The 27,644-nt window shown below is 43.4% G+C and overlaps 2 protein-coding genes across 6 annotated transcripts in view; both read right to left on the bottom strand.

Annotated features, from left to right (window-relative positions):
* MYO5A (myosin VA) overlaps positions 1-9,010 on the bottom strand; it is a 105,409-nt gene extending 96,399 nt beyond the window's left edge. For 2 of the 4 annotated variants that reach the window (XM_069798223.1, XM_069798224.1), the window contains exon 1: positions 8,805-9,010. In XM_069798223.1, the coding sequence (XP_069654324.1) occupies positions 8,805-8,831 (27 nt within the window). In that variant the 5' untranslated portion in view covers positions 8,832-9,010. The remainder of the gene's footprint in view (positions 1-8,804) is intronic. The other 2 variants (XM_069798225.1, XM_069798226.1) reach the window with 1 other exon arrangement.
* Positions 9,011-14,115: 5,105 nt separating this feature from the next.
* ARPP19 (cAMP regulated phosphoprotein 19) lies at positions 14,116-26,317 on the bottom strand. 2 transcript variants are annotated; one of them, XM_069798222.1, is made up of 3 exons: positions 26,095-26,317; positions 20,898-21,020; positions 14,116-17,401 (listed from the first exon to the last, which is right to left on the bottom strand). In XM_069798222.1, exons 1-3 carry the CDS (start codon positions 26,137-26,139, stop codon positions 17,231-17,233), a joined length of 339 nt encoding a protein of 112 aa, XP_069654323.1. In that variant the 5' UTR covers positions 26,140-26,317; the 3' UTR covers positions 14,116-17,230. The 2 variants fall into 2 exon arrangements, with proteins under 2 accessions (XP_069654323.1, XP_069654322.1); XM_069798221.1 differs by lacking the exon at positions 26,095-26,317 and adding an exon at positions 25,388-25,506.
* Between the last annotated feature and the right edge of the window lie 1,327 nt (positions 26,318-27,644).

The following is a 27,644-nucleotide window of genomic DNA, read 5'->3' as shown; positions in this document are numbered from 1 at the left end:
CCACACCTGAAGAGGGGTTAAAAGGCAAAAATGAAGACTTGATAAGCAATGAGGGAAATGCAACAGCTTTCAAGATGTTCAGAAAATAACCACAACTTTCAGCAAACACCACGGAGGTAACAGACTTGAAGATGACCCTGCAGGCACAGCTGCATTCTGCATTCCTGACTGCTTCTCCTCCGCTTTAATCTTCATACTGCTCCCTCAGACCCTTCATCAGCATGGTGAGTTCTCATTCATACTTCCTTATTTGATGTTAGGTTTGTACCTTCTTCTCCCTCTAACATTGTAAGACGCTTTACCCCAGCCTTGAGTACCACCTCCATGCCACTATTATTCAGGGAAAGATCTGTGACAACAATTGCTATAGTCCCCGATTAACAGGCCAAACAAATTAAATCCATGCCACTAAGGAGAACAGATGGTGTTAAGACACAAGATCTCTGCTTTTCTAAGTAATCCATATTCACCTCTTCAGAATTTACAGTAAAATTTGAAGATACTCATATTAAAAGTTGGGTCAGTATCTGCAATCCACAGACATTCAGTAAGAGTGAGGTCTTTAAACTTTTATTAGCAGTGCCTAATGTTTCCTGTGCTCACCTTCCAGCTGCTTAATGCCCAGGATTCAGCAAGAAGGGCACTCCTCTAAGGTAATCGCACCAAGTGCTTGTCCTCTTTTTAAAAACAAACAAGAAAACACACACAAAAAACCCGCACAAAGCTTTTAGCCAGCACTAACCCCTCTTTACATTTTATTTGTATATAAATAGACTGATAGAAATAAAACTAACTACAGCGATTAACTGAAAGCAGGCAGCAAAGCAGCTATATTGTGACAGTAAAGGCGTGGGTTATGACCCGGATGGCCAGGAACAGGAAGACCCCCAAATCATCAAGATCATCACCTCGATAAATCTGGTGTTTTTCACATTTGCACAGTGCTGGGCAGTTCGGGTTATCCATCTCACACAGCATTTCACATTAGGCTGCTGCCTGTTGCAAACTGAGAAAGTGGGCTAGGCTAAAAGATAATGAGTGGAACCATTATCTCCCTGAGATTGTGGGGGTCCTGAAAGCAGAAGCTACTCCTGAAAATACACTCTTGCTATTAAATATTAAAATTGGGTTTTAAGTAGACAGGTCCTAACTTACTGTAACACTGCATACACAGAGCTTAACACAAAGAACTTGACAAGACAACATCCCTAGGATATGTTTTCATTTGTTTTCCTGCACAAATTATTCTGAGCAGGTATACGACAGCAAAGTTATTTCCCTGCAATAAGAGGAAATAGAGAATAAAAGGCCCAATCTTTCAGATTTACATGCTTGATTTCAAAGCATAAAATTAAGCAATGAGATTACTCACATGGAATAAAGATAAATCTCTGCAGGATCAGGCTTGAGCAAACCCAGGGTTGAGCAAAGCCAAGCAACACTGAGAACGAGGAAGAAATGATTCAGTCCTAAGCAAAGGGTGGCACAGAGCATGGCACTGGCACAGGCATGAAAGTACTGTTCTCTGCCAGGAAAGTCACTAAAAGCCTTGCTATTAGCATTGGTAAACGAGGCCTTAGCAACCCAATCATACAACTCTCCATCCTGGATGCAGCTCAAAAGTAAAGCCAACAAAAGGAAAAAGTTACTGTACAAAGAGTCTTTGAATTCAACACAGTTTGAATTTTCTCTATCTTCCATGACCTTTAGATAACAGGTTTAATTTCGTGCCTAATGCATTTCCACTTACGTAAAAGTTTTGATACCAATTTAAACCAATCAAACTCTTAGGAGCATCACCCCCAAAACAAAACCATGTATCTGTTGCGGTGTATCATGAGCAGGGTTATGGTCTATGAAAATAACTTAAGCAGAAAGATACAGTTTGAGGAAAAAGCCAAAGTCACAGAGAAGATGAAAATTTCCAAGAACCATGGGTTTATTCTGACCCCAACACCCTCGTATTTTCTGCAACAAGAACCACCTATTATTAAGGGAAAATAGGAAGCTCTTCCTTACTATTTCAGCAGCAGAGAAGACAAGCAGAAGGTGCACACTGCTGCTTCAACTCATTCGAGTAGTTTGCTAATGAAGCAGCAGGAACAATCGCCTTGCCCAAACGCCGTTTCTTGGCCCTGGGCCCAACTGTACAAATATTCACTATCAGAGTCAAGCATGATACACGCAGTAGTAAACACTGCTCCACTACAGTGAGCACAAAATTAGATCAGAGATAACCGCTGTACCTTCAAGCATACGAAAGAAAATGCAACCAAGTACAGGAGCTCAGACTCTGCTCGTCCCTAACTTCATACATGCAAACCAACATAAGCTGACTTTAATCAAGACACATAAAACAAACCACTGTCTCTTATCGGAGCTCTTGCTGCTTGACAGCACAAAGTGCAACTGGGTCCATTACCTTCCCCCTAGCCAAGATGCCTTTCAAACCAGCAATGTCTGCACATATGCTCATATATACGAGCAGGTATCAAAGACTCCAGTAATATAAGCAAGACTTCAAATAGGTACATATTTGGGTATGCTTTGTGTTTCCAAGCAATGAAATCTGAATTCAGTGACTGTCCCTGTAGGACCCCCCAAGTGGCTGGCTCCTCTGAGGTCTGCTGCAGAGGCTGTTCTGACTTGCCAGAAATCCAGGCACCAGCCCACTGGTACCCACAGGACAGCAGACTCGCCAGCTGCGCACTGATTTTCCCTCACAGCAGAAACACCATCTATGATTAACCTTACCATCACTTCTTGCTTTTTTTAAATCCTATTAAAAATAGACCATCCAGAAGCAGTGAAACCTTGCGATACCGGCCGTTTCTGTGACTTCCTCCAATTCAACTGGTTCAATGAGCAAAGTTCAATAACAAAAATGCTTTCTTCAGTCCTACAGAGATTAAACAATGAGTCTCATTAAAGAAAGAGACAAATTACTTTTTTATTAGAACGCATGGAGAGGATTAAACTCCCAAAGGCCCCGTGAGGAGACCCAAAGAGCGAGGTACATCTGCCTGACTGGCTGCCTATCCCTTCCAACTCAACCTGGAGCTCTGGCTCACCAAAAGGTAACGGTGGTCACTGCACACATTTCCTGACATAGCAGGAGCTTGACAACACTTTATGTGATCACTTATTCAACTAAAAAAATAATAGTAATCCATTACCTGAGCCATCTGGCACGTGCTATAAAATCACTGCAGTAGAAGCTGACTGCAAATAACCAGTGGCAGCTCAATGTACAGACATTATTATTCTGCAAAGATTGCTGATGACACTTTGTGGGGGATCCCACATAATGCACTAATATCATTAGGTAAATGTTTTAACATGATCCTCCAAGAATTAAACAAATAAGACCAATTATTATAAATGGGACCTTCACAATTATTCTTTACACATAACGAAGAATTCACACAACTTTCAGGATTAGGCCTACAGCAAAAAAAAAAAAAAAAAGTAATATAAAGCTATGATCTCCCCTCTCCCAGAAGTAGCTCCCAACAATGCTACACTTCCAGTGTTTCATTAGGCCTACAGGATATGCCTTCCCAAAAACTATTTGTGGGCTGCAAGAAGCTTTCACAACCAGCTCGCTACGTCTCCGGCCCCACCGCCCTGCCCAGGATGGTATCATTTCCTCCCCCGGACACACGCGGCGCCCAGGGGAGCAGCTCTGGCGCAGACTGGGCTCCAACTCAAACCACCACTCGTCTTGCTTCCCAAGGATCACAGTTTCTTTTAACAAGAATGATGGATCACTGACATGTCGCAAAACTGCTGTTAGAAAGCTAAGAGTTTTTTCAGTTTCTTAGGCTGACGTGGTTGGCATTCAACTACAGGAAACTTTTTTTTTTACAAAAACATAATAAAATGTCAAGGTTAGGCTAAACCAAGTATTGTTAGATGGTTGGGTAATTATATCCCCAGCACCTTCAGTTTAAAAGCAACAGGAATACAGTTGGTGCACACAGCTGTGAGTTGTCACTGGCAGAGTTGCGATCGTGTTTATTCCAGTGACACAGCAGGTCTCTGAAGCAAAAAAGCAACTGAAATATCCCTTCTGCTGCTGCTGCTGCTGCATTAGATTTTTAGAAGAGGCAGAGATACAGTTATAAAATATACTGTAAAGGCTCACTGTCATTTGCAGATGTAATTGCTTGACAGTACACATTTGGTGTCTGCAACAGCCTCTCTGCTCTGAACTGCACGGGTCCAACTCAGAAGCAGAGCGGGATGCCCAAGTTGTGCATGGAGACGAACGACTCGCATCTCTGCATTACTGGGCTGCATGGCTCTGGAAGAACAAAGCAGCGATCTACTGAGACAACTGGTTACTGTTTAATGTTTAGAAAACACTTATGTCACATGCGATAGTTCAAACAGCAATATACAAGACTAATAATTAAGGCAGCTTTTATTAACCCCCAAGAAAAGCCCACTAATAAGCACAGAAATTTGGAAATACAGTTATATTTTCTCTCTTGCGCTTGGGTTGGTTTTTTTTGCTGTATCTCCCTCCCTGTATACCATTAACGCACCCAAGAAGAGCCATAACCTGGTCAGAATCTGCCTTTTGCCATTTTCACTCGCAAGGACCCGGCGCAACTGAAGGGGAAGACCAAGTCTTGTAATACCCTGGCTTCACACCCAAAGCAGCTGCCTGCACACAGCCCCAGGAAAGCAAGAAAGGGCTCCTTGCGACGCCGGGGACTGCACAAGCGGTTTTTTGTTCTATGCAGTTCCCTCTGACACTTCCCTAACTCAATTTACTGCTTATAAACCCTCAAACTGAACCATTTCAAGGAGAGAGCGGCAGGACTGAAGGTCAGCTACTGAGTTCAGTTTGCCGAGACTGCGCTCTCCAGCAAAATCTGTTTACTGATTTCTCTGCATTCAAAGGAGTATTTCCACTCCCTTTTAAGTGAAATTGGATTAGGCCCTAAATTAGGAGCAAGCTAGCTGGAGCTAGCTGCCCCTAACCTCTAAGATACTGGAAAGGGAAGAACATATTGGTAGCAGCAAGAATAAAAATAAATTAATGTCTAACTGAATGGATAGATAAATAAATAAATAAGCACATTGGACACAGCCATACAAAACTGAAACAGAAATCCCAAGAGGGCAAAGCAGCATGCTCTAGGAAAGCACAGCATGAAACACAAACAACTCAAACCCAGGGAAAAAAGGATGGAAATGGAGAAGAAAAATGACTGAACGACATCAACTCTTCACTCTGACTTTAAAATAGGCAGCAAAAACACAGTGTCTGATCGCCTTTGTTAATTTTCATGTACAGGCAACGAGAGCATGTGCTGGAGGTCACACGTCACAAAGGTGACATCTAACACGAAACGTGGTGGTTTGGCCAGTGTGGAGAAGTCAGATGAGTTCCAGGTCTAGGCAAAGCGTTCTCACTTGTTCTTCACTTCCAAGGAAAGCAGATTATACTTAACAAAAGCCAATGCATAGTCTAGATTGTTCCCATCAATGTTTATGGGTCAGCAGAGGTAGGTGTTTACAGGTCAGCAGAAGTAGGTATGTATCTGTTGATGGTCAGCAGTTACTGAAATGCTGATCGACTACATCCAAGCACTGCTCAGCGGGGCTACAGTGATTCAGGAAACTTCCCGAGATTCTCCTAATTTTGTTTCCAAAGTCAAAGAACCAAAACTTTCAGAAACAATCTTACAGCACGACCACCAACTTGCCAATGACAGATGTCCAACAGGACAAGTTAAACAGAGCTCACAGGCATAATATTTTAAATAAGAATGCCTGGGATATAACCCATGGAGCAGTTTTAAACTGCTGCATCCCAAAATTGGAGCTAATGCCTTCAAGCAGAGTCTCTATTTGCAACAACACCAAGCACAGGAATACAAAGCCCACCCAGCACGGTTCGGGCCCATTGTTCACACTCATGAGTGTGCTAGAGCCAGTCCTTTAACTTAAATCCCAATTTCTAGATTAACTACGACCATGCGTATCAATGAGGCTGTCTATATGGTCACCAAGTTTAGATATACACCCGGATGAATCAAAGGAACAGGACTTTTCACAGGAGTAGCACAACTTCTTCAAAAACGTGTATTGCTGGTTTCTAACAAAAAATAATGTAGCTTCGGAAAATAAGAGTTCCTTTATGCTGTTTCAAGACGGCACATGTGGTTGGGACAGTGGGTGCTCTTTTTATACTTGCATGCAAAGAAACCAAATTTGAAGGCTTAACAATGCATATTAGCAAAACTGGACACACCGAAGCATACAGCATAAAGCCCCACTTCCACAAGCAATAGCTGGGAAGAAGTCTACTTCTGTTCTCAGACAGATTTGAAGCGATGCTGACAACTTCTTTGCAACAGTGGTCCTCCAGTCATTAACATAATTTTACAAACTGTTGTTCCAAGTAACTCACGTGAACACAGCTACCTGAACAGCTCAGGCAAGCTGGGATGTGGGTTTCCAGTGGGAGAGGGTGAGAGCGCTGCCAGGTACTGCACTTCAGGACACACACATGCACACACAGAGCCAGCAACGATGTGCTGCAAATTCATACCCTACCCTGCCTGCTAGCAAAATATCTATGCCAATACCATACGTTAAGTGGCGATGCTATACTGGAAGCTCTGGTACTTTAAGCAGCTGTCCTGAATGACAATCCTGACTCTGCCTGCCCGTATAAAAAAGATGTGAAAGTCGCTCCTCCTGTGCCTACATATGGCTCTAAAGAGGACAAGAACAGCCTGTGGTGTGAGAGTAAAGCACAGAAGAATTCTCGCTGGCCTTCGTCACCCAGCCAGTCCCCATCAGAGGATCATCCCTGTGCTTGTTTGACTTTGTCTTTGCTCTTTTTACCTCTGAGTACTATGACCTTAAATCCATTATTTATGTTACTTAATCAAGGATGAGATACTGAACGTGAATTAAACAGCATGATGGCTTTACTTGGGGAAAACAGCCAGCAGAGAGGGAAGACAGCAGAGACGGTCCCTCTTGAACGCCCAGCAGCTTTCCTACCCCGGCGCCCGATTCAGAGCCATGCCTTCCTCGGGAACTACAAGGGGCCCTGAACTTTCCACTGTAATGCAGTCCCAAGACAACAGGACACCCCCATTTTTGGGGCAGCTTCTGGCCAAAGGATTTAACCACTCAAGGAAGTGAATTCAAGCTCAGACAGGGTTGGAAATTTTAAAAAAAAAAAAAAAAGAATTACTTCTGATCAACTCTTTACAAGACATTTTAATTCCATAATAAGAACATCACAGAGAGAGATAAATCAAGAATACCTTTCCAAAATAACTCCTTATGCAGAGGACGTCTATTGGGCACCTGGGAACAACTCTGCAGTACCATTGCTCTTTTGACCAGAATGCTGATTTTCACCCCTTTTTGCAATGACAGTTAACAGAGATACTCTTCTGTGAGACACAAGACACCAAGATGCCTCAGAACAACTAACGTATTTAGCATTCTTTAGGGACTGCAGGCGTGCACCTCACTTCCTCACATTCAATCTCTCCTACACAAATATACTATTCAGATATGGTCAAGACTACTGAAAGGACTGTCCAGACTGATTTGTACTGATGCACAGCCAACGTGCTGTCCACCGTATCTGAGTGGGAGGACTCTACAAATAAGGTGAGCTATTCATGCCAAAACAAAAAGGCCATTTCTTTTCCTTTCTCTCCTCACACAAAGAGCTAGACTGGAGATAATTTCAGCGTATTTCATAAAGTGGCTCAAGGATGTAGATGGCATGGCTTTCGATAAAACGCACTTTGACTGTGCAAGCTTTTTGAAAGAAGTGTTTGGAGTCTGCTATGTTGTACCGCGGTGCTCGGTTCTGGCGACCCCAGTGATCCCTTCTGCCCTTAAAAACCTGCGGTCTACCCCTTTTTCTCAGATTTTTGCACTAGATCAAGGCAGAGCAATGAAAACAATGCATTGCTAGTGGATAAAACACCATTTCCCCAGCTCTCGATTTGCAGGCTTTGCCACCACCAAGACGCATAGGGCAGTAACTGTTTCCGGGTAGAAGCTGACGAGATACTAACACTCAAGACTAAAAAGATGAGAAAAACGTCCGTTTAAAAAGCGTACGAGAGTCACGCACCGCATCGCTGCTGACTGCAGGGCCGCTGAACGACTGCCAAAAGAAGACATATAATCTAAGGGTGCAGTGTCACCAGGAAGGCTAGCTTAATATCAAAGCGTCTGCGTTGTAGAAGGCGTTTTTCCACAAGGAACGGGACGGTATTTCTGAAGGAGACAGCCGAGCAGCACGGAACCGCGTGGAACGACTATTCCAAGCCAAAGCGCCTCTCCCAAGGATCGGCGCATCCCACCGAGCCGCCCCAGCCGCCCGCTCCCGGCCGGTCCCCGGTGCCCACGACGGGAAGGGCGGGCAGCACGGCCGGTTCCCCTGCGGTGCTCTGCGGGCGGGCGGACGCCGCCGCAGCGCCGCTGCCTCCCCGCCGCCCCCCGCCCGGCCCGGCCCGGCCCGGCCCGGCGGGCAGAGCCTCTCCGGGGAGCGGCGGCGCGGCGGGGCCGTGACTCACGCACCGGCGGCGGGGACCGGCCCCCGCGCCCCGCCGGGATGCGGGTCCATCTCGGGGCGGCTGCCGGGGCCGCGGATGGCAGCGCCGGCCCCTGCCCGCGCCCTCTTCCCTCCCTCCGCTCGGCGCGGGGAGCGGGGCCGCCCGCCCGCCCGGGCCGGGCCGCGCTCCCCCCCCCCCGTTGCCGCCGCCTCGCCCGCCCCCGCGCAGCCCCCGGCCCCGCCGCCGCCCTACCTTCGTGTAGAGCTCGGAGGCTGCCATGGCGCAGGGCGCGGGCAGGCGGCCCCTCTGCGGCAGCCCGGCGGCGGGAGGCGGAGGCGGCGGAGGGAGGGAGCGAGGGAGGGAGCGAGGGAGGGAGGATGCTCAGGCGGCGGCCCGGGCGCGGCGCGCCATGTTGCTACCTGGCGGGCGGCGGGGCTGCCGCCGCTCTGTGCATTGTGGGAGCGGCGGGCGCGATGCCTCCCACCGGCGGGCCCCCGGCCTCGGAGCCCGAGCCCCGACCGCTGCCCGAGCCCCGGGGGTCGCGCAGGGGCTGCACCGAGGGCGGAGGACCGAGAAGCGGGGCTGCCGAAGCCCCGCGGCGGCTGCCCGCCCCCCGCCGCCGGCCCCGGCTCAGCCCGCTCCTCCCCCGCCTCGGCGCGGCCCCACAGCGGCCTCCCGCTTCGTGCCAGAACCGCTGTTCCTGCCGCGCTCCGGGTCCTGCTTTTGGGGGTTGGGGTTTGGTTTCGTTTTTTTAACTCCTCTCCTAGGCTGAACAAATGACTCGCTTCTTCGTCAGGGACGTTTGTAATTTCTGTTGCTCTGCAGCCCGTGTACTGCCTCAAGTGCTCTGCAGCCCGGGCATCACCAGCGCCAGGTACAGGGGAGCGATCCCTTCCTTTCACGGGCAACTCTCCTCTTAACGCAACCAGGAGATGAGCCTTCGGTGCGGCAGCCTCAGCTTACTGGATCAGCATCTGGGTTACAGCCTGCTCCAGCCTCTATGCGCCCGGCTGCCATCCTACCCCACCTATCCCGTTACTCCCATTGTGCGTTTCCGCATGTATTTCTCAGGTGCCAGCTTTCCCATTTTTTGCTTTCTCTCTCTGATTCTGATCCCATCCTTCGAATTGTTGACAGCCTCTTCCAGCTCGAGTGCATCTTTACCATTCAAACCACTAATGAAAACACCGAAGACAACTGGGCCCAAGACAGTTCCTTCAATAAGCAAGTCCAGTTCTCACCACAAAATGAAGGTACACATCTTTGAAAAGTTTAACGTCCATGTCAAAAGGGAATGAAAAGCATAATCCGTGTTCTGCCTAGGTCTTGAGACGGCACCTCGTTGTTTCAAGGATCATTAATGCATGTTTCTTACAGCTCACATTATGGCAAGAGTTCGTTTGACAGCAGAACTGAGCTATTACTATCTTCCTGTATTTTCCTTTTTCACCTTGGGAATGCATCCTACCAGCCCAAGTGGTCCAAAATACAAAACAAGTTTGAAACAGTTATCTTTGCTACGCTCTCCGCCAAAGTGCTTTGACTTTTTAAGTGGTATCACCTCTGCAAAATTCAACTGTTTAGATAACAGCTCTGTATTCAGTGGGTAGTATCTGTACTCCCCCTTAAACTTGCTGTGCCTATCAAAGAAACAAACCTGTTCTACAGAGAAAACGAGTCATGGAAGAGATGGGTGACCTACTCAAAAAATCACTCATCACCTTTGTAACAGCCAGAAATAAAAATCAAGCTATCTTGACTCCCAAAATAAACACTCCCAATACATGCTTATAATCTAGTTGTACTCCACTGCTGCTATCTGGAGGAAAGGAGATGGAGAAAGTAGCAAGCACAAATGAAAAATAGTTAAGATGAAAATATGAAGCCTTACCTGGAGTTGTTTGTATTAGGTACAGATAGCTGGTCCTTACAGCTAGTAAACTAAGGTTTGTAAATTCAGACAAGAGGTTAAAAAAACGGATTTTGCTGGGAGAGTTCAGAGTTGAAACTCTAATGAGAATTGAATTAAAAAAATACCTTCCTTCCCATGTTCTGCCAGTATGTCCAGGATTATCTATCAACCACAATTACTGTTACTGTCCCATACCTAGGAAGCTCACTCCCATCAGCAGAACTGGACATCTGCTCTCAGTCCTATGAGAAGCCCAGAACTGGTTCCTGTGAATTGCTGGCCAGGTCAAGGGCGAGGTTTTTGGCTAAGAAGTTTGCACTGCTGCTCTTCATGTGTACGATATGGCGAAACAGAGATATCTATACTAAAGCTACCAGTCATCTTTCATGTGTAATACAAAAGTGATTTGGGGTTCATTTAAGAGTTCATTAAGCCTTTAACAGGCTAAGAATCTGGATGTTACGAGCCATAGAAATCTCGGTTTTGTTTTCAGAAGGGACCTCAACCTCCCCTCTGTGTGCTGCTTCATATCCGATACTTAGAACTCTTTCTTCAGGATGGTATCTATTCTAAATTCAAAGACACTCATTTCAGGAGTTCGCTTGGACTGTGGATTACTGTATCAGCCATTCACAGCTGGAGCTCAGGAGCCAAATGTAATTATAAGCCCCAGCAAAAAATAGATATTTGAGTCCAAAATATGCTATGATTTGACACAATTTGCATAAACCAGGATTTCAAATCTGTCATTAAGGACAGGAATTGGGGGCACTGAAAGTTGCCAAGAAACAACCTGTTTGTAATGTATCTAGACTGACTACTTAATTATTACTTTAAGGTGCATCTCCTGCATCAAACATTTGCTGGCAAGATTTTAAATGTCTTCATTCTCTTATCTTGCACAGCATCTTTTCAAAAAGATCATTTATGGCATTTGATTTCAGAGCATGTATCCCAGGGTATTCCAGCTGACAACGTATGGCTGATGTAGCTGACAGTCCACATGCAGAATTTTACACTGAATTTGAATCCAATCAAAAAAAAAAAAAAGAAAGTAATCCTTCTATGAATTGAGATTAGTTTATGTAATTTTTTTTTCAGAAATCACTACAAAGCATCTGTCCTATCTTTTTTCTTACATCTGTGTTCTGTTTACATCCATGATCTGTTCAGCTGTGGCAGAAAAACTCCCTTCTCAATTAGGACTTCCTAGTCTGTTGTCATGCTGTACCACAAGCAAGCAGTGGATTCTCTGTTGGCCAAACAGAAAAGGGAAATCATTAGAGGCACAGAAACAATATATAAGGGTAACATAAGGAACATGAAATGGTTTATGTGGCACAGCAGATGGGCTTATCCACTCCTTCAGAAAAGCATTTGTGTATTCAACACTGACCATCAGTTTAACTCCAAGTGGCTTTCACTGGAAAGACAAAGCTAACGGAGAAATTCATACACTAAAATCCTGCTCCTACCCTTTCCTATATTCTCAGACCAAGGATTAGGCCTGCAACTTTTAGCTGTAGAAAACAAACAAGGCTGGTTTCAGTCAGTACTGACTGAAGAGGTACCAGTTAAGAACTCCAAAATGTAATGCAAGAGATAACGTAGGAAGGGAGAAGATCATGTACTATGCACATATTATCCCAGCAATGCTTGGGATTTACTTCCAGGTTCTTTTGGCCTTCCTGAAAACGCAAGACAAAACCTACATGATTAAATTCCCATGCAGAAAGTTTGCCTCGACCCATCTATGCCTACGGTAGGAAGATTTCTCTTGTCTCTAAAATATCACATACATATTTTCTTTTCAATCTATTAGCCAGATGTTTTTCAACAGTATAAAAACCATCACCTGAGAACAGACCTGAAGTTCAGAAGAATTCTCAGCTCCTGTTCTTGCATTTAAGCATCCTTGTGGTTTCAGCCATATAATTCAATGCCATGCATTTAAAAAATACAACTCCTGTTTCTCAAGGAAGACTCTTACAGTTGTTTTTTTTTTTCCTCAAACCCAGTAAGGAAACAACCCTACCATACTAAAACAGACAGAAGTACCAGCAGAGGTTGAACCCAGTCTCTGTGGAGACTCCCTGTACCAGGAATGTCAATGACAGTTATTTGATTATTCTGTAATATTGTCAAGGGAAGTTGACAGCTTATCCAACCATATTCCTCTTTTATTTTAATAAGAGCTACAACACTGTTCTGCAATAAGGTAAAAAAAACCCCTAACCCTACTGAAACATGTTTATTAAATTTAGACAGCGTCAGAAACAAAAAGTACTTCATCTTCCCATTTTAAACCAAAGTCAAATAAACATCCACCTGACATGGCTGGAAGGCTTTGTCAAGTAAATAAACAGACTTCTGTGCCTGCTATAAATACGCAAGAATATTTATCATTAACATATATCAAGCAGCATCCTCATTGTAACAAAGATGCACTGCCCAAGAAGGATAGGGACTGTTCAGTCATCTGCCCCTAAAATAAAGCTTTTCCAAGCACATCAGCTGAGCTTAAGGCTATCTGCCTCTGTGCTAGTACTCCAGAAGCATTTTCAAGATAAATATTTAATGGGAATAAATGCTTTGAATATGCACAGAAGTTTTCAGATTTCAAGTTACTCTGGATCTATGGATGCTAGAAATTGGGATGAAAAAGCCAAAGACATGAATCTGAAAGAGGGTGGCTTGCTTGTACTAAAGCAGGAATAAATAAACGACACATTCAGCCCAACTCCAAGTTAAAAAAAACAAACAAAAACCCCATTCATCCTGTTTGCATGCTCCCCCAGTCTGTTCTTCCCAAGCTCACAGAAAGTCCCCCAGCCATCAAATAAAGAAGTTACTGCAATCCTGCCTCCCTTGACATGGTCATCATCTGTGAGCACAGCCACTAAACGCAAAGCCTTTCTGAGCACAGGTCTGTGGAACCATACCTGCCTCAGCTCTAATTAGAAACAGATTTGGGCAATAAGCCTGCATTTAAATGGTTTAGTCTTTGCCAGAAGACTGATGCCACTCCCCATACAGAGATTCAGGTGTTACTTTAGGTTACTAATGCCAGTGTTAATGCAGCCTTTGCATTGCCTCAGCATATTTGAATGACACTACTTTAACTGGGTATTTTTCTCCTGTTTGTTAGAGATGCAGAGTATAGAGGGTGTTACTATGACCTTGGTGACTGAGCTAATTGTGTAAATACACCACGTGGATCTTGAAGTTGCACAAAGATCAGCACCTAAGTCACAGCCTGAATATGAAATTAGTTGGACTTTTTACGGCCTCTTGATTTCTTGGAAATGTTGCCATATTCAGGCCAATAGTCTATAGCAATGCAAACTTCTATATGCCAAGCTAATTCCCAGATATCTCCTTCACTCAGTGCAAGGGACCAAAACAATCATCTGTTACGGAGTTTTCAAACAATAAGCTTTAATTGCCTTATTAGAAAAATAAGCACTGAAATATATATAAATGTGATTACATTAAAGTAATTCTGTAGTCTAACATACTAGAAACCAAAGCCCAGTCATATTTTTAATGATACAGAGTAGCAAGATTTAGGTTTTAGAAATTTTCCGTAGAGAATACCGAAGTATGCAGTATCTTTTAGGAAACCACAGTAAAGACGAGACAAATCTCCACTTTGCAATAAAAACTAAGTAGATCAATTTATTCTGTATACTATACATTGTGTAAGTTTGTAAAGAACAATTGACATTTTTATCACCTTAACATCTTGACTGGGTGTAAATATGTCCAACAAAATGTACTCCTGTGGCCTTTACACAAACACTGTCCTACTACATCAAGAACAATGAGAGGGAAGCCTTTGGTGCTACAGATTTGGGGACATATCTGTGAAGTTGTAATTAATCCACTTAACTACCTCAAATAAAATGTCGGTGCTACCTGCTATTATAAGCCTACATGAGTACTACCCTAATAACTAAACACTGTCTATCTTTAAAGGCAAGATATGAAAGGGACTGCCAGTCTACAGTGCGGACAGGTTTTCTTTGAAAAAGGCAATTATCAAATGGTAAAACTCATATAATACATTATGTACATAAGTTTGGATAGCTGAGTTATCTTGCTGGAGTAAGCTGAAAGTAAGCATTGATTTGCAGTCATGTTTGATTTACTGTTAAGCGATTATTGGACTTAAGTTTTATACTTAAGTGTATAGAATCAAAATAGCCATGCCTGCTGCTGAGGTCTGTCAGACATGAAGGCTCATGATCAGTCATTGACCTAGTCAGTATTACAGTACTTCAAATATACACATGGATAATATATTCATAGCTGAATTTGTGGTAATCTTAAGAACTGCAAGTCACCAAGTGAGAATCGGAAGAGCTTGTGTTGTCCAACCAGCAGGACAAGCTGAGTTGTAGCTAAGTGAGTGGAATGTTTAAATTTAGATGGCTATTTTTTTTTAAACCTTTCCAAACATCAAGAAAGCTCACCTTATCTGAGCTACAGATAGTGGCACCAGACAATACACAACAAGTCACCTTAAATTGTTCAAAATTTGTTTCAGGCCCAGTCCTATCATTAAGTTTTAATTTCATTTATACATATAAAAATAAAGAGGGATTTCCACATTAGGACAAACATCTATAAAAAGCAGTTTGCTTCAATATATCCAGTTTCCTTGCTATTCTCCCAGCCTAATTTCTTACTTGAAGAAGTCAAGTAGGCCCATGTCTTCAATCTGTTCTGCAAAAATCACTGATTCTTTATAATAGTAGTCAAGGATAAGAAACAAGGACAGGCTTGACAGAGCCCATTTAATTACTAGAAAAGGGCTATACAGACTTGAAAAGAACCAGGTTAGCAATTTCAATATTCTCTGGAATGACTTCTCTGAACCAAAGGCATTATATAGACAGTGATATACTTTGCTCATCTTCTGATCAAAACAGGACCAAATTAAGATTATCTGTTTTCTCTTGATCATTTTCTTATGTTTGCTTTTAGAAGAGAGCACTGCAGAAAATATGAGCTAGCGTTCTTTTTGACTAGCAGTCCTTTATCCTGTAGGATCTTTCTGAATATGTCAACACAAAGCGCGTCGTTCTAAAAGCACGCATCTTAAAGGAGTGTTTTCTCTTATAATACCCACAGTGGTGCTTTGTTTTTAATAGGCTGTTTCAGAACTGTTTCTTTAAAGAAAAAGGTATTCAGTAAAGTGATCTTTTTAAAGAGTTTCTTATACTCCCAAAGAACCTATATGAAAATCAATTACATTATGGATCATACCGCACTTTTAATATTCTGATTTCATTGAACAAACATGCTTTCAAATGCGTCAAGTTACCTGTCTAATATCAAGTACATATTTTGGCAACCTAGTACTTACGACCTGCATCATAAAGATGATCTGAAGTGCATTCCTATTTTTTGACATGAAAAGTTACCTATTTCTCAATAGGGCATTATATAAATACAACTTCCAGTTCTTTGTTTCCCCAAAGCCACTGTATAACAAAGAGAAAAGGAGATAGTTTACTACCACTTCAAGAGTCCAAGAAAAAAAGAAATATATACCTTCTACTTCCAGAAGTCTAAAATAGCCCAAAGACAATTGCATATCAAACCTTAGCAAGCCTAGATTTGGTGTTTGCCACACAGGAAACTCTCTAGAACAGTACCTTTAGCCATCTTCCATGTCATCAGACAGAACATTTCAGCTTTAAAAGCTTGAAGAGATGCTGAACAGAAAGGGCACTTGCCTCCAAACACAGGTACAAATTCCAGATTTATATTTGAATGCTGGACATTGTTGCAAAACAAAATATACAACCGCAAAAGCATAAGGCTGAGTCAAGTGTAAATGTGTTTCACAAATTTCAGGTATACAATTTTTACTTTCAGTAGCAAGATTCTGGGCTCTTAGTTTCAGGACAAGACTTTGAAAGATACAGAATCACTTGTGCTTTGAGTGGCACATTACCTGCTTTTTAAAATGTAAAACTAATAGACGTTTGCAAAAGGTTGTGCAAAACTATTGTATTTACAAAAATGGCACAAGAGTGAATTCAACAGTCTATGCACATGCACACTTCATTCACATCTTCAACAAAAGTGTGTCCTAAGCTACAGAACTGAAAAGAATACCAGCTTCAACAGGCAGTTGTCAATAAGCACTAGATTCACAAGAGTTACACCAGAATGGGCAAATATTGCCCAAGTAAAAACTCTATTGTTAAAGCTGAAACAGGTTTAAGGCCGTTCAAGTTCAAAAGCAGAAACAAAATTCAATCAGAGCCCTGTCTTTGTTTTTATACATGCTTTACCATCTAGCAACTTGTGGTCTAAACCTCTATTTTAGACAACAAACCCAAACACAGAAGAAAAACCCAACACAACTGGAGGTTATATTAAATACAAATATGCTGTAATTAAGATGAAATAACAAAAGCAGAAACATTAGAAGTTGTAAAACTTGCGATGTCACTTGCTGGAACCAGTCCTACACTAGGAAATGGGCAATATGTACATTTTCAAGTAGATTACATTGCTCTAACCAAACTTGTCCTTTTTAATCAGTGCATTGTTCTCAACTAGTCCAAATACTACACGTTTTACTCTTAACAGTACTCCCTTACAATAGCAGCACATGCTATCGCTACCTGCAAAGCTGTCAGTCTCATGACTTAGTGTAAGAAAGAAAAAGGGGGGATGTGAGGGTGAGAAATAACTATTAAGGAGAAATAACAGGAATGAGAATAATCATGCAGTTCAGCTGTTCTCGTCAGCCAGCCAGCTTGCTAGCAACAAGAGATGGTTTCCGCTGTGGAAGATCTTGTGGAGTAGGAATATGGTCACCAGTGACTTCTGTCTTGTCAGGAGCTGCAGTAGGCAGTTGCTTATTCTTCATCTTTGCTTTTGCCATGTTGTAATCACCAGAATCAAAGTATTTTTGCTAGAAGACAAAACACACGTGTATTTAAAAGCCTGGAATCTTATCAGATGTATACAATGAATTACATGGTTACATAGATTCTTTACATTTTAAAAACAGTTATAAAATCTTTCCAATTTGGAAAGATAGCTCTATGTCAATTAAAAAAAAAATTCTATCAAGACTATTAAGCACACACAGCTAAACTCTTAACTATAGGCAAGTATACAGTTAAGGTTCTACATATACCATTAAACTCACACCATACATGAACATATTTTTGCCCTGGTCTTCCCAAGAGCTCTGGTCTCCCACAGGTGAAACCTTGGCATTTATAAATTTTGTTGCAGTGAACAAGTTCTGCTACACAGAATAACCAAACAATGCATGAACTAAAGCTGGAGAACAGAGCTTGCTCTATCATACCAGAAGATCAAAGTAGCATGAAACTGCATGCTAACAAGAAAACCTGTTATCTGCATACATTACAACAGTGAAACTATAATCCCTAAAGTTCCCAAACTAATTATTTAGCAAAGTCAAATCTACTGTGCACTCCTTCTGAAAAGCACTGTGTGAAGGTAATTCTTATCCCACGCTCCAGGTTTCTTCTGAATACAAAAGTACATTACATTTGAATATCTAAAACAGTGTTCCTTAATATTCCAGCAAATTTTCATTAGCATTACCTTTAAGAGTCTTTTTTGTTGTTTGTCACATTTCTCAAAATATTAAGTTATGTGTGGATGTTAAAGCCAAATGACTGTTACAATTTATCTGCATCATGGTAAGATGAGGCATGGAATTTCATCCAAAGTCTGCATCAAGTCTTCGACTGCTCATTGACACATTTTGCAGGAAAAGTTCTATTTTGTTCATCACTTACTATGTGGTCTACTGTTAAGGAACTTGTAACCCATGATTTTGAACAGTTTGTCACATGAGGCCAAAAAAATCAGATTCAGTAAAAAGATTTACACTAGCAACTGCTGCTTACGATTGCAATCATCTCTGAAGAGAACACTCCCTCATTTGCTTTATATAGGCTTATTCCTCAGTCAGTTGAACAACAGCCATCACTACCTGCTATGTTTAAGTGCTTCCAGGCAGGTTATTACTACCATACTCTTCATTTTGCATTAGTACTAACCAGCTGCAAAATGTTCAGAAGCAGCAGTCATTAAGAGAGAAGTAAATTGAACACCTGACTTAACAGGCCTTTACCTAAGGGTGGGGGGCATGTTGTTTATGCAAGGCCTCCCGAAGAAGGCTTTACATGTTCCCTGCCAGAGCCTCAAAGTTACCAAATCTGTTTTTCCCATGCATTCAATAGTACATCTGAACCATACACTTTTATTTGTAAACCTTCCCAATTAAATCCTTTTGATGGTGTAATCCCTATTTACACCACAATCTTCTAGCATTGCATCTGCAGACTAGACCTCAAGTTATAACATAATCTGATTTGGAAAACGGCTTTCATATTTTGTCCTTCAAGACTGAAGCAACCAAAAGAAACTTTTAAACAGCATCTACGTAATAACAGAATTGCTCAATCATTCAATGTGTTACTGCCATTAACAGATATCTATTTCTGGCCATGTAAGATCTCCAAATAGAATCCCTCTACAGGAGCGTGGTGTAGCATGGTTCTCATCTACTCTTATTCTGGAGAAAGTGTGCTAATAATAGCGTTTGCACCCAATGCAGAACACTTCTGGAGAGCAAATACCAATGAGCAGAGCATGTCCTAGTTGCCAAATTGAAGAAAATCTGGGCTACAGTTGACTACATACACTTACAAGAATATCCGAGATAACCTACGATCTTTCATGCATTAGAGTATCAGCCCATTTCTTCCTTTAACTTATTCCTGTATTTTCCTCCGATTTACTCTAGCTTCTCATAGATGGCCTGATTTTGATCATCCCTTTCAAAATGACTGTGTCTATCCAGGTGTCTTCATGTCACAAATACTATCTGAAAACATACTCACTATCCTCACTTTATTTTAAACTTCAGCAATCCAGGCAGTCTGAAGTAAACCAGGCATCTATATCAAGTAAAGATGCTTCCTCATTTAAGACACTGAGCACACTAAACAAAAACAATAAAAAAATGAAATTGAAGAAAGTTATTACCACCACATCAAGGGTGGAGAACTGAAGAAGGCAGATTAAGAATTGGAATCCACAAGCTTACATCATCTTCCATCAAAGCAGCAAAATCCCAAACACTTAGTCAATTAAGATGCCCGCTGGTCTACCTCTGCTCAACTTTGAAAATATAGGCTGCAACAACTTTTGCATTAAGTAGTGCTATAATCAAGATGAAGATACTGTACAGATTGTTATTATTGGTGGTGAGTTTTCCTCACATTTGCACCGAGCGCAAGCAGTCGTAATTCCTTTATGGCCATCAATCCTTAGGGAGTGGATGCTGGTCTGTTTTCCTGAATTATCACAACACGTACTTACCTTCTCCCTTCTGTGTCTACACATACACTGAACCCACTGAAGTCTCATTTAGGCTGCCTTTGACCACGTAACAGCCTAACTCACAGAAGGAGTCACCTAATCTACCACCTGCCCATTCCCAGCAGCCTTTAACTATGCTGCATATACTCCACTTAAGAGAAAGCTTATCCAAAAAACCTGCCAACAGTAACAATTCCCAGGAGATGTTACCAGATAGCACAGAATTAGATCAGCACTGAACTCCAACAGCTGGTTTGCAAAGGATTTATACCTGGAATCATTGCGTGCACTCAAATGGCCCAGACAATAGTAAAAAACCAACCAACAAACAGTGTGACAGCAATGAAAGCACCATCAGAAGTAGTGATATGCTAGGATTATTCCAAGAAGAGAGTTCTCACATGCCTGAAAGGCATTACATAATCACTTTATGAATAATTAAACTAAAAAGATAAACAGTTGAGTAACTAAGAAAATAACAGACGCTGGTTAAATGTGGAACAATACTGAAATACTAACTCACTCTTCATTCTTCTATCATTATTTTCTGGTTAGTGTGTATATTCAGAATTACACTGCCATTCTCAAGCCACTGATGTCAGATGGCGCCTCGCATAACACACCAGACACTAAGCTTTCATGTGCTAAAAACATGGATAATAAGAGTGGAAATACATTAGGAGGACATAAGAATGGGCAAGATAAGATCAGTACAAAACAGGGATGAGGTTCTGACCCTTCGAGTTTACTATAAAGTTTTTTATGAAGTATATCACAGCAGCAGTCAGCCAGCCTCTAAGTTTATTTTTTTCTAAAAAGTGCAGTTGAGCCATTGATGCTGTAAAACAGCTATCCTGCCAATTTAGCATTTGTTTTTTAGAAATGGATTTCTCTTCCTTGTGCTTTCACAGACAAAGTTTAAATTTCTTAACACTCTTTTATTCACACAAAGGCCTGTGGAGTGGGAAGAAAAAAAAAAATCACAGATACAGGAATTTTGGAATTTCTTGTCCATACCCTGTGGACAATAAAGAACTCACTCCTTTTTGAAGCCTCTTCCTCAAGAAGTCTGAGCCTCCCGGCTTCTGGCCCAGATGAGGATATCTTGCTTTCAATTTTGCTTCTTCAACTTTTTCTGGGCTGATCACCTTATCCTCCATTTCCTGAAAGACAATTAGCAATACTGTAAATGAAATCTACAATAATGAACTAGTTATGCAGAATACATTTGCAGGTAATTCACCAACATGCTGATTGCTGCTACCAAGTGAATATACCAATTATTTTAATAGACATTTTCAGACATTCTCTCTTGAATACCGACAGCAACTATAGGAGTTCAGCCTCCCATCTTAGATACCTTTCCTGGAGATGTGTTTGAATCTAATCAATGCATTTCTCTTTCACATAAAAGCGGTCTATACTAAAATTAAATTATTCAGTTTTGAAAAAAAAAAAAAATCCCCCAAACAAAAAACATTTTTTGGTCAAAACAAGGGTTCCACTACGAACAAACAAATGTTGAAAGCTGGGCAAGAGCCACAGGACTTTTTTTTCCAACTGCCTCTGTTTGATCATGAAGTTGCACAGCCAGACTAGCACTTGCATTGCCACAATCTAGTTTGTATGACTGCTCTAACTGTAATGTGTTGATATTCACTCTGAAACAGTGTTAAAGTAGCTCAGTCTCAAAAACATGCCTGCTATCATATTAATAGCAACAATACTGTAATTCTCTATACATGTCTATAATTATCGTAAAATTATGAGGATGAAGACAGTTGGATAGTGCATTTGTGTAAAATAAAATGCCTGTTCTATGAGTGTACTGTAAAATATGGATGCTCAAAGTAATCATTTGAATATACTCATTTGGCAAAAACTGCGATTTGTACATCCAGTCTTTCAACGCTGACCTCTACTTTACACTCATCTATTCCGGTCCATGTAGCAATTTGATGTATGAAGTACAGTTTCTTCTATTAGATAATTTCTAAAGTATCTTCCATTCAAAATTCTTGGTTTGCTACTCTCTAGTATTTGGCCAAGGCTTTTTTTTTTTTTTTTTTTGCATGCACACCATTGCTAGTTCAGGGAGACTACATTGATTTGCACCGACTGCTGCAGTTCAAATCACAGTAATTCAAGAAGTCACACAAAGACTTTTAGGCAGGAAAGAATTGCCATTGAAATCAGGAGGGCCTCACATTAATCTGTGACTAAGGTTTCATATCAACTTAGAGCTGCTTAGGCAGCCCCTTCGCACTCTTTTCTATCTGCGTCATCACCCTTTGCATTGCATCAGTCAGCATGACTATATATACTGCACATGAATGGGCTACAGAAATTAATTCAACAGAAAAATAACTTTTTTTTTTTTAAGTTCCCCCCCCCCCCTTCTTGGGATCAGTTTCCACATTCTGGATAACCAAGCAGCTGCACAAACAGGTATGTTAGCACAGCAGCAGGGAGGAGAAACACAGGCAGCTGGGAGCTACTTAAGCCAGAACTGCCAAAGAACTACAGCCACCCCACCACCCTACCCCAGTGCTTTGCTATATCTCTTATAAAAGCTCAAAGTTCTATAATATTCAACACCTTTCTGGTAAAAAAAAAAACCTCAGAAGCAAAGGTTGTAACAACAGATTTAGAACATAACATTGTCTAGTTGCTCCATTAGGCCAAGACATCTCAAGACAGCTGTGTACAATACAGTGGGAATCTGAATTAACAGTTCTACCAAGAAAAGATAGAAATTCTCCTAACAGTTTAAGAGAAACTTCTGTGAGGACAGGAACCAATACTTTTTATTAGATGAAAACACAGCTACGCAATACAATGCAAAATACAAATAAAGGGCAAAGTCTCCCTGACACTACTGAACATAGATCTATACTATTGCTCACTACTTAATATCATACTAGCCAAGACCACAGTTTTCACGTGTTACAAAGATCATTCTTCAGCTGCTGTTCCTCCTATTGTGCTTTATTATCATACCGACTCTGACTGGATTTTCTCAAAAGCAATCCTTTAAGCTGAACACTTTCAACAGCTAATGCTGAATCACTGGGTACTCACTGCTGAGCCAACAGACAAAGCATTTGAGGGGGCATGTTTTGCCAATACTAACCAAGAGGAGATATTTTTTAAGAACGGAGGGTCAACAATAAATAGCTTACATAAATATGTATTCATGATGCATCAAAGGAGACATTTATGCAAACTCACAGGGCTAACAAATCATCGCACAGCAGGCAATCAAAACACAAAACACTGTGGTATGCATCAATGCAGCTGAAAAGGATACAGACTATGGTCACTTACCCTTGATGACCAAGAACAATTAAGACTCAAAAAACTACGTAAGAGAAATTAATAGAATTTCAATACAAAGACTTGGGGTGTCAAACAAAACCAGCTGATGGCAGGCTCAAAAAATACTTAAGACAACAGTTCTTCCTATAAAATACAGTTAAGCTGCAGAACTCCTTGCCAAAGGATACAGGGGGTGCCAAGAATTTAGATGGATTCAGAAAGCAACTCGATGTGTTCATTTGCAGCTCAGAGGCTTTTAAACCACAGATTGTTGAGACCTGGGATAGTTTTCTGGGGAAGATTACTGCATGCATGCCCTGACCTTCCATTCTTCAGCAGACTAGATGGTATTGAGCACTCTTGGAGATGTGTTGTTGAGCCACAAAGGCTTTAACCCAAGCCAGCAAGGCCATTCATACATTTACAACATTCTCCCTTCAGTTACAGAAGCAACAATCAAGTGACTAACAAATGATTGGGGGGGTAGGCGGAAATCAAGACATACCACGCTCTTCTTCCTTGTGACAACCACACAAAGAAATTATTTTAGTTCTCTATAGGAATTTGACGCAGCTAGTGAAGTCTGCTTACTTCATTAAAAGGATCTATCAGGAAGGCAGTAGTTACCTAACTCATTTAAAGATAGCATTAGCTTTTAATCTTTACGGAGGTACTAGCAGTGTAAAGTTGCGTATCTGCTGGGACAAGTGAACTGCATGGCTAAAAAAAGAGCCATCAGCCTTTTCAAACTCTGGTATGAAGAGCTCATCCTCTTTAGCAAAAGACATCGGACAAAACGTAAAGCAGAAAAATGGGAAAAACATGACAACAGCAGAACTGTACACCAAACTAATGTGGCAAAAGCCAGTCCAGGAACAAAATGCACCACCTCTAACAGCTTCCTGAAAAATATAGGCTTTTAAGGCAAAAAGAGAGTCAGTCAACCAAGCATATGTTCTCCAACGTCTAAAGCTGCTTTGTTGCTGAACTTCCCCCTGCCACTATCCTGAGTTTTCACACCAAGAACAGGAAATGCTGGTCTTTGGCAAGTTTTCAATTTATATCACTCTCTTGTTTAACACCTTTCTCGCCTAACACATGCACAAGCTTCTTACAGCATATTAGAAAAGTTTAAAAAAGAGGTCTGATCATGAAAACACTGCCTCGAAGTTCATTTAGGGGCTTCATCTTTTTTAAGCATACATAAGTACTGCAAAATGGGTTGTTTACATAAGTATTTCAGAGCTAAGCATTAACTGAGTCAATGTTCAATTTTGCCTACCCAGACAAACAGCTTTAGTGAAGGTTAATATTGCAATGCCATAATAACACTGATGCCACAGTATCCTAACAGGATATATACTCACAGAAAACAAAGCTTTATTTTATTGACATTATTAATTTGTCTTGAACACCTAGATTAAAACTAAATTAGCAGATCAGTAAGGGATTCCTGTCTCTCAAATAAAGGGTAATTTTTCAAAACAGTGCATAAGCACTGCATTTCAAGACTTCAGTCTGAAACTCAGCATAATCAGCCCCAGTCACCTGACTCTATCAGAACACACTAGAAGGCATCACAATAAACTGGCTACCGCGTGTTTTACTATGCTCTTATTACAGAGCTATTCTAGGAGTGCTGCATAGGCCAGGGATTTACTTTTATAGGCTCTGAACAGGAACGGTATCCCTTCAGTAGTCCACCTAACACGAACATTAACACGCATTTAAGAATAGATTACAAACCTGCCATAGAAGCTGGTTCTGATTACTACATCTATTGAGAAGGTATCATTCCATATGAACCCCCCAAAGTTCGCCTACTTGTATGACTAACTCATATTACAAATTGTAAATTATTAAACAAAAACTTGACAGCTAATGTAAATCAAGCTTTTTCTTTTAGAGTCCTTGCGTTTCATAACTGCTCCCTATCAGAAATATCTGTGGAGATTGCAACTGAGTCCACATAGCAATGACAAGACTGAAAAACAAACGGCTTCTTAAAGTCACAGCCAACAGAAGGAAACTGCTAACAGCATACAGTCATCTGTGAAGCCAAATCCCACTTAAGAAACTGTAAAATTATTAGTTACAGAGATGACATCATAACGCCATCACAAGATAACCCAGCCAGTTATTCTCTAAAAGTCTTAACTAGAACAGGCCACAGCCGTTGTGTTTTGGCTATTTCGCCTCCTAAACGGCTTACATTAATAGCTGAAAATTTTCTAACAGCGAAACGAAAGTTTAGCCAGCGGATCATCGCCGGTCTCCAGCCGCTGCGACTGCGAGCTGAAATTCTCTGCCCCGGGACGCCCTGGCAGGCAGAGCAGCCGGCCGAGAGCGGGGCCGAGGCCGGTCTAGGGAGCGAGGAAGCGCCATTAGCCCCGCCAGGCCAGAGCACGCCAACGATTTACCAGCGAACAAAAAATCTCCCAAGCGCAAAAGCCAACATGGTGGTGCCGCTCCTCCGCCTCCCGCCTCCGCCAGCCGCGGGCGGCGGGGCCCGCGCCCTCCCCGCCGCTCCGGCCCACGGCAGGCCCCGGGCCCCGTCCCGCCCGAGCCGGCGGCAGAGGGCGGCTGGGAGAGCCCAGCCCAGCCGAGCCGAGCCGAGCCGAGCCGCCCGGCTCCTCCTGCCCTGCCGCGCGGCGGCGGAAGGGCCGGGGCTCCTCCCCCGCCAGGGCCGCTGCTCTCAGGGGGCTCCGGGCGCGGCGAGGAGGGCGGCCAGGCCCGGGAGACGCTGCCTTAAGGGCCGCGGCGGCCCGCGAGGCTCCCCCGGGCTGAGGGAGAGAGGGAGGGAGAGGCCGGGCCGCGGCGCCCCCGCTCCGCCTCAGCGCGCAGACGGAGGCGGGAGAAGCCCCGCGGGCCTCCTCCCGCTCCTCGGCGGGGCTGCCGGCCGGCCGGCCACCCACCCACCTTCTGCTCCTCGGCCGAGGCGGGCTCGGGGCTCTCGGCAGACATGGCGCCGCGGCAGCAGGACGGCGGGGAGAGGGCAGGCGAGGGAGGCGCGACCGCCACTCCTCCGCGCAGCGCAGCGCAGGGCTGCTGCCACCACCTCCCGCACAAGATGGCGGCCGCTCGCACGACGGCGCGCCGGCGGGCCCAGACTTCCTCCGCGCTCTGCCTCCCCCGGCGGCGCAGGCCTCGCTCCGCGCGCCGCGCGGGAGCCGCTTCCGTCTCCGCCCCCCCCGCCGGCGTCACGTCCGCTGCCGGGCATGCTGGGAGGTGCAGTCCGGCGGGCGGTGGGCCTGGCCCCACGGAGCCGGTAACCGGAGCCTGCCCCGGCCCGAGGGGCCCGGCCGGCCCCTCCGAAGGGCGCATGGCCTTCGCTCAAAGCACGAAGTCCCAGCCGCTTGTAGAGACCCGCCCGCAGCGGCGGGGCATGGCCGAGCTCCAGCGGGCAGCCTGGGCGCCGCTCTCAGAGGCCGAGGCTTGCCCCCCCACGGCCCCGGCGCCTCGCTGGCACCCCCCGGCACCCCGGGACCCAGCTCGGTACCCACCACCCACGCGCTGCTCCCGGGGGCTGGCCTGCGCGGCCTCCCTGGCCCGCCGTCAGCGTAAAGGGCAAAGAAAGACCTTTGCTGCTTGGCTAAAACTAGTTCTTTTGGCTACTTTCACCGATCGAAACACCAGGAGCTGAGTCCTCGGCAGCTTTACTTGAGTATCTTTTTTGAATTCCAGACACCAGCTGACAGGATAGGAGGTCTCGGATAGTCCACTGAACCTTCTTAACAGCGTGGTGTCAAGTTCTATAACGTATTTTCTTCCCTCCCCATCTACTTTTCACTCTCTGGTTCTTGGCAGAACAATAACCACCTCCCGTGGACTCTCTTAGACTTCAAGAATGTAAATGAAAGGTTTAAATAGCTCACCGTTAATAAATCTTTAGGGGTCCCTAAATACGGGCATTATGTGAACAATAAGGTATAGCTTTTACTTAATACTCTGTTAAATGAATGTACACTCCCACTTTTCCTATACAAACCCTCTTTTCCTAGCATCTTACACGGCATTCCTGTGATTTTGACCTCCAGCCCCCCCACCAAGGGTGTAGTGCCTGCATTCTGCGTGCCTTCTGGCTGAGAACCAGCACACCCTCTCCACCCTGCATGCAGGTGTGGTGAACCAACTTGAGCACAGCTCAGGAAGGATGGGCAAGGACAGGCTTTGTGTGGTTAAGGTCCAGAAGACAGACTGAGACAGGTCAGAAAAGTCTCTCAATCAAAACAGAAGCTGTGAAGTCAATGATTTTGCCACAGTTGATTTTTACTAAAAGCCCCCCAAACCAGCAGTTAGAAGCGTTTTTTTGAGCAACTGAGAGATTCATCCAGAGACCAGGATTGCGTAGTAGTAGCAAGGAACTCGGGGAATGAGCATATCCCTTGTTCAGAAAGGGATACAGCAGGGCAGATTGCACAGGAAAATCATAGAAAGCACTAGCGACTATTTCTTTCCTAATGATAGAA

The sequence above is a fragment of the Haliaeetus albicilla genome, chromosome 12 (assembly GCF_947461875.1).
Source record: "Haliaeetus albicilla chromosome 12, bHalAlb1.1, whole genome shotgun sequence".
Lineage (NCBI taxonomy): Eukaryota > Metazoa > Chordata > Aves > Accipitriformes > Accipitridae > Haliaeetus > Haliaeetus albicilla.
The sequence above is the reverse complement of the archived record's forward strand: the minus strand, read 5'-3'. Positions and strand labels throughout refer to the sequence as shown.

Coding starts and splice junctions, on each gene's coding strand:
- ARPP19 (XM_069798221.1), bottom strand. CDS start 25,441: ATGATCCGCTGGCTAAACTTTCGTTTCGCTGTTAGAAAATTTTCAGCT. Junction 21,021..25,387: donor GAAAATTTTCAGCTATTAAT/GTAAGCCGTTTA, acceptor ATTGTCTTTCAG/GAAATGGAGGATAAGGTGAT. Junction 17,402..20,897: donor GGAAGAGGCTTCAAAAAGGA/GTGAGTTCTTTA, acceptor TTTGTCTTCTAG/CAAAAATACTTTGATTCTGG.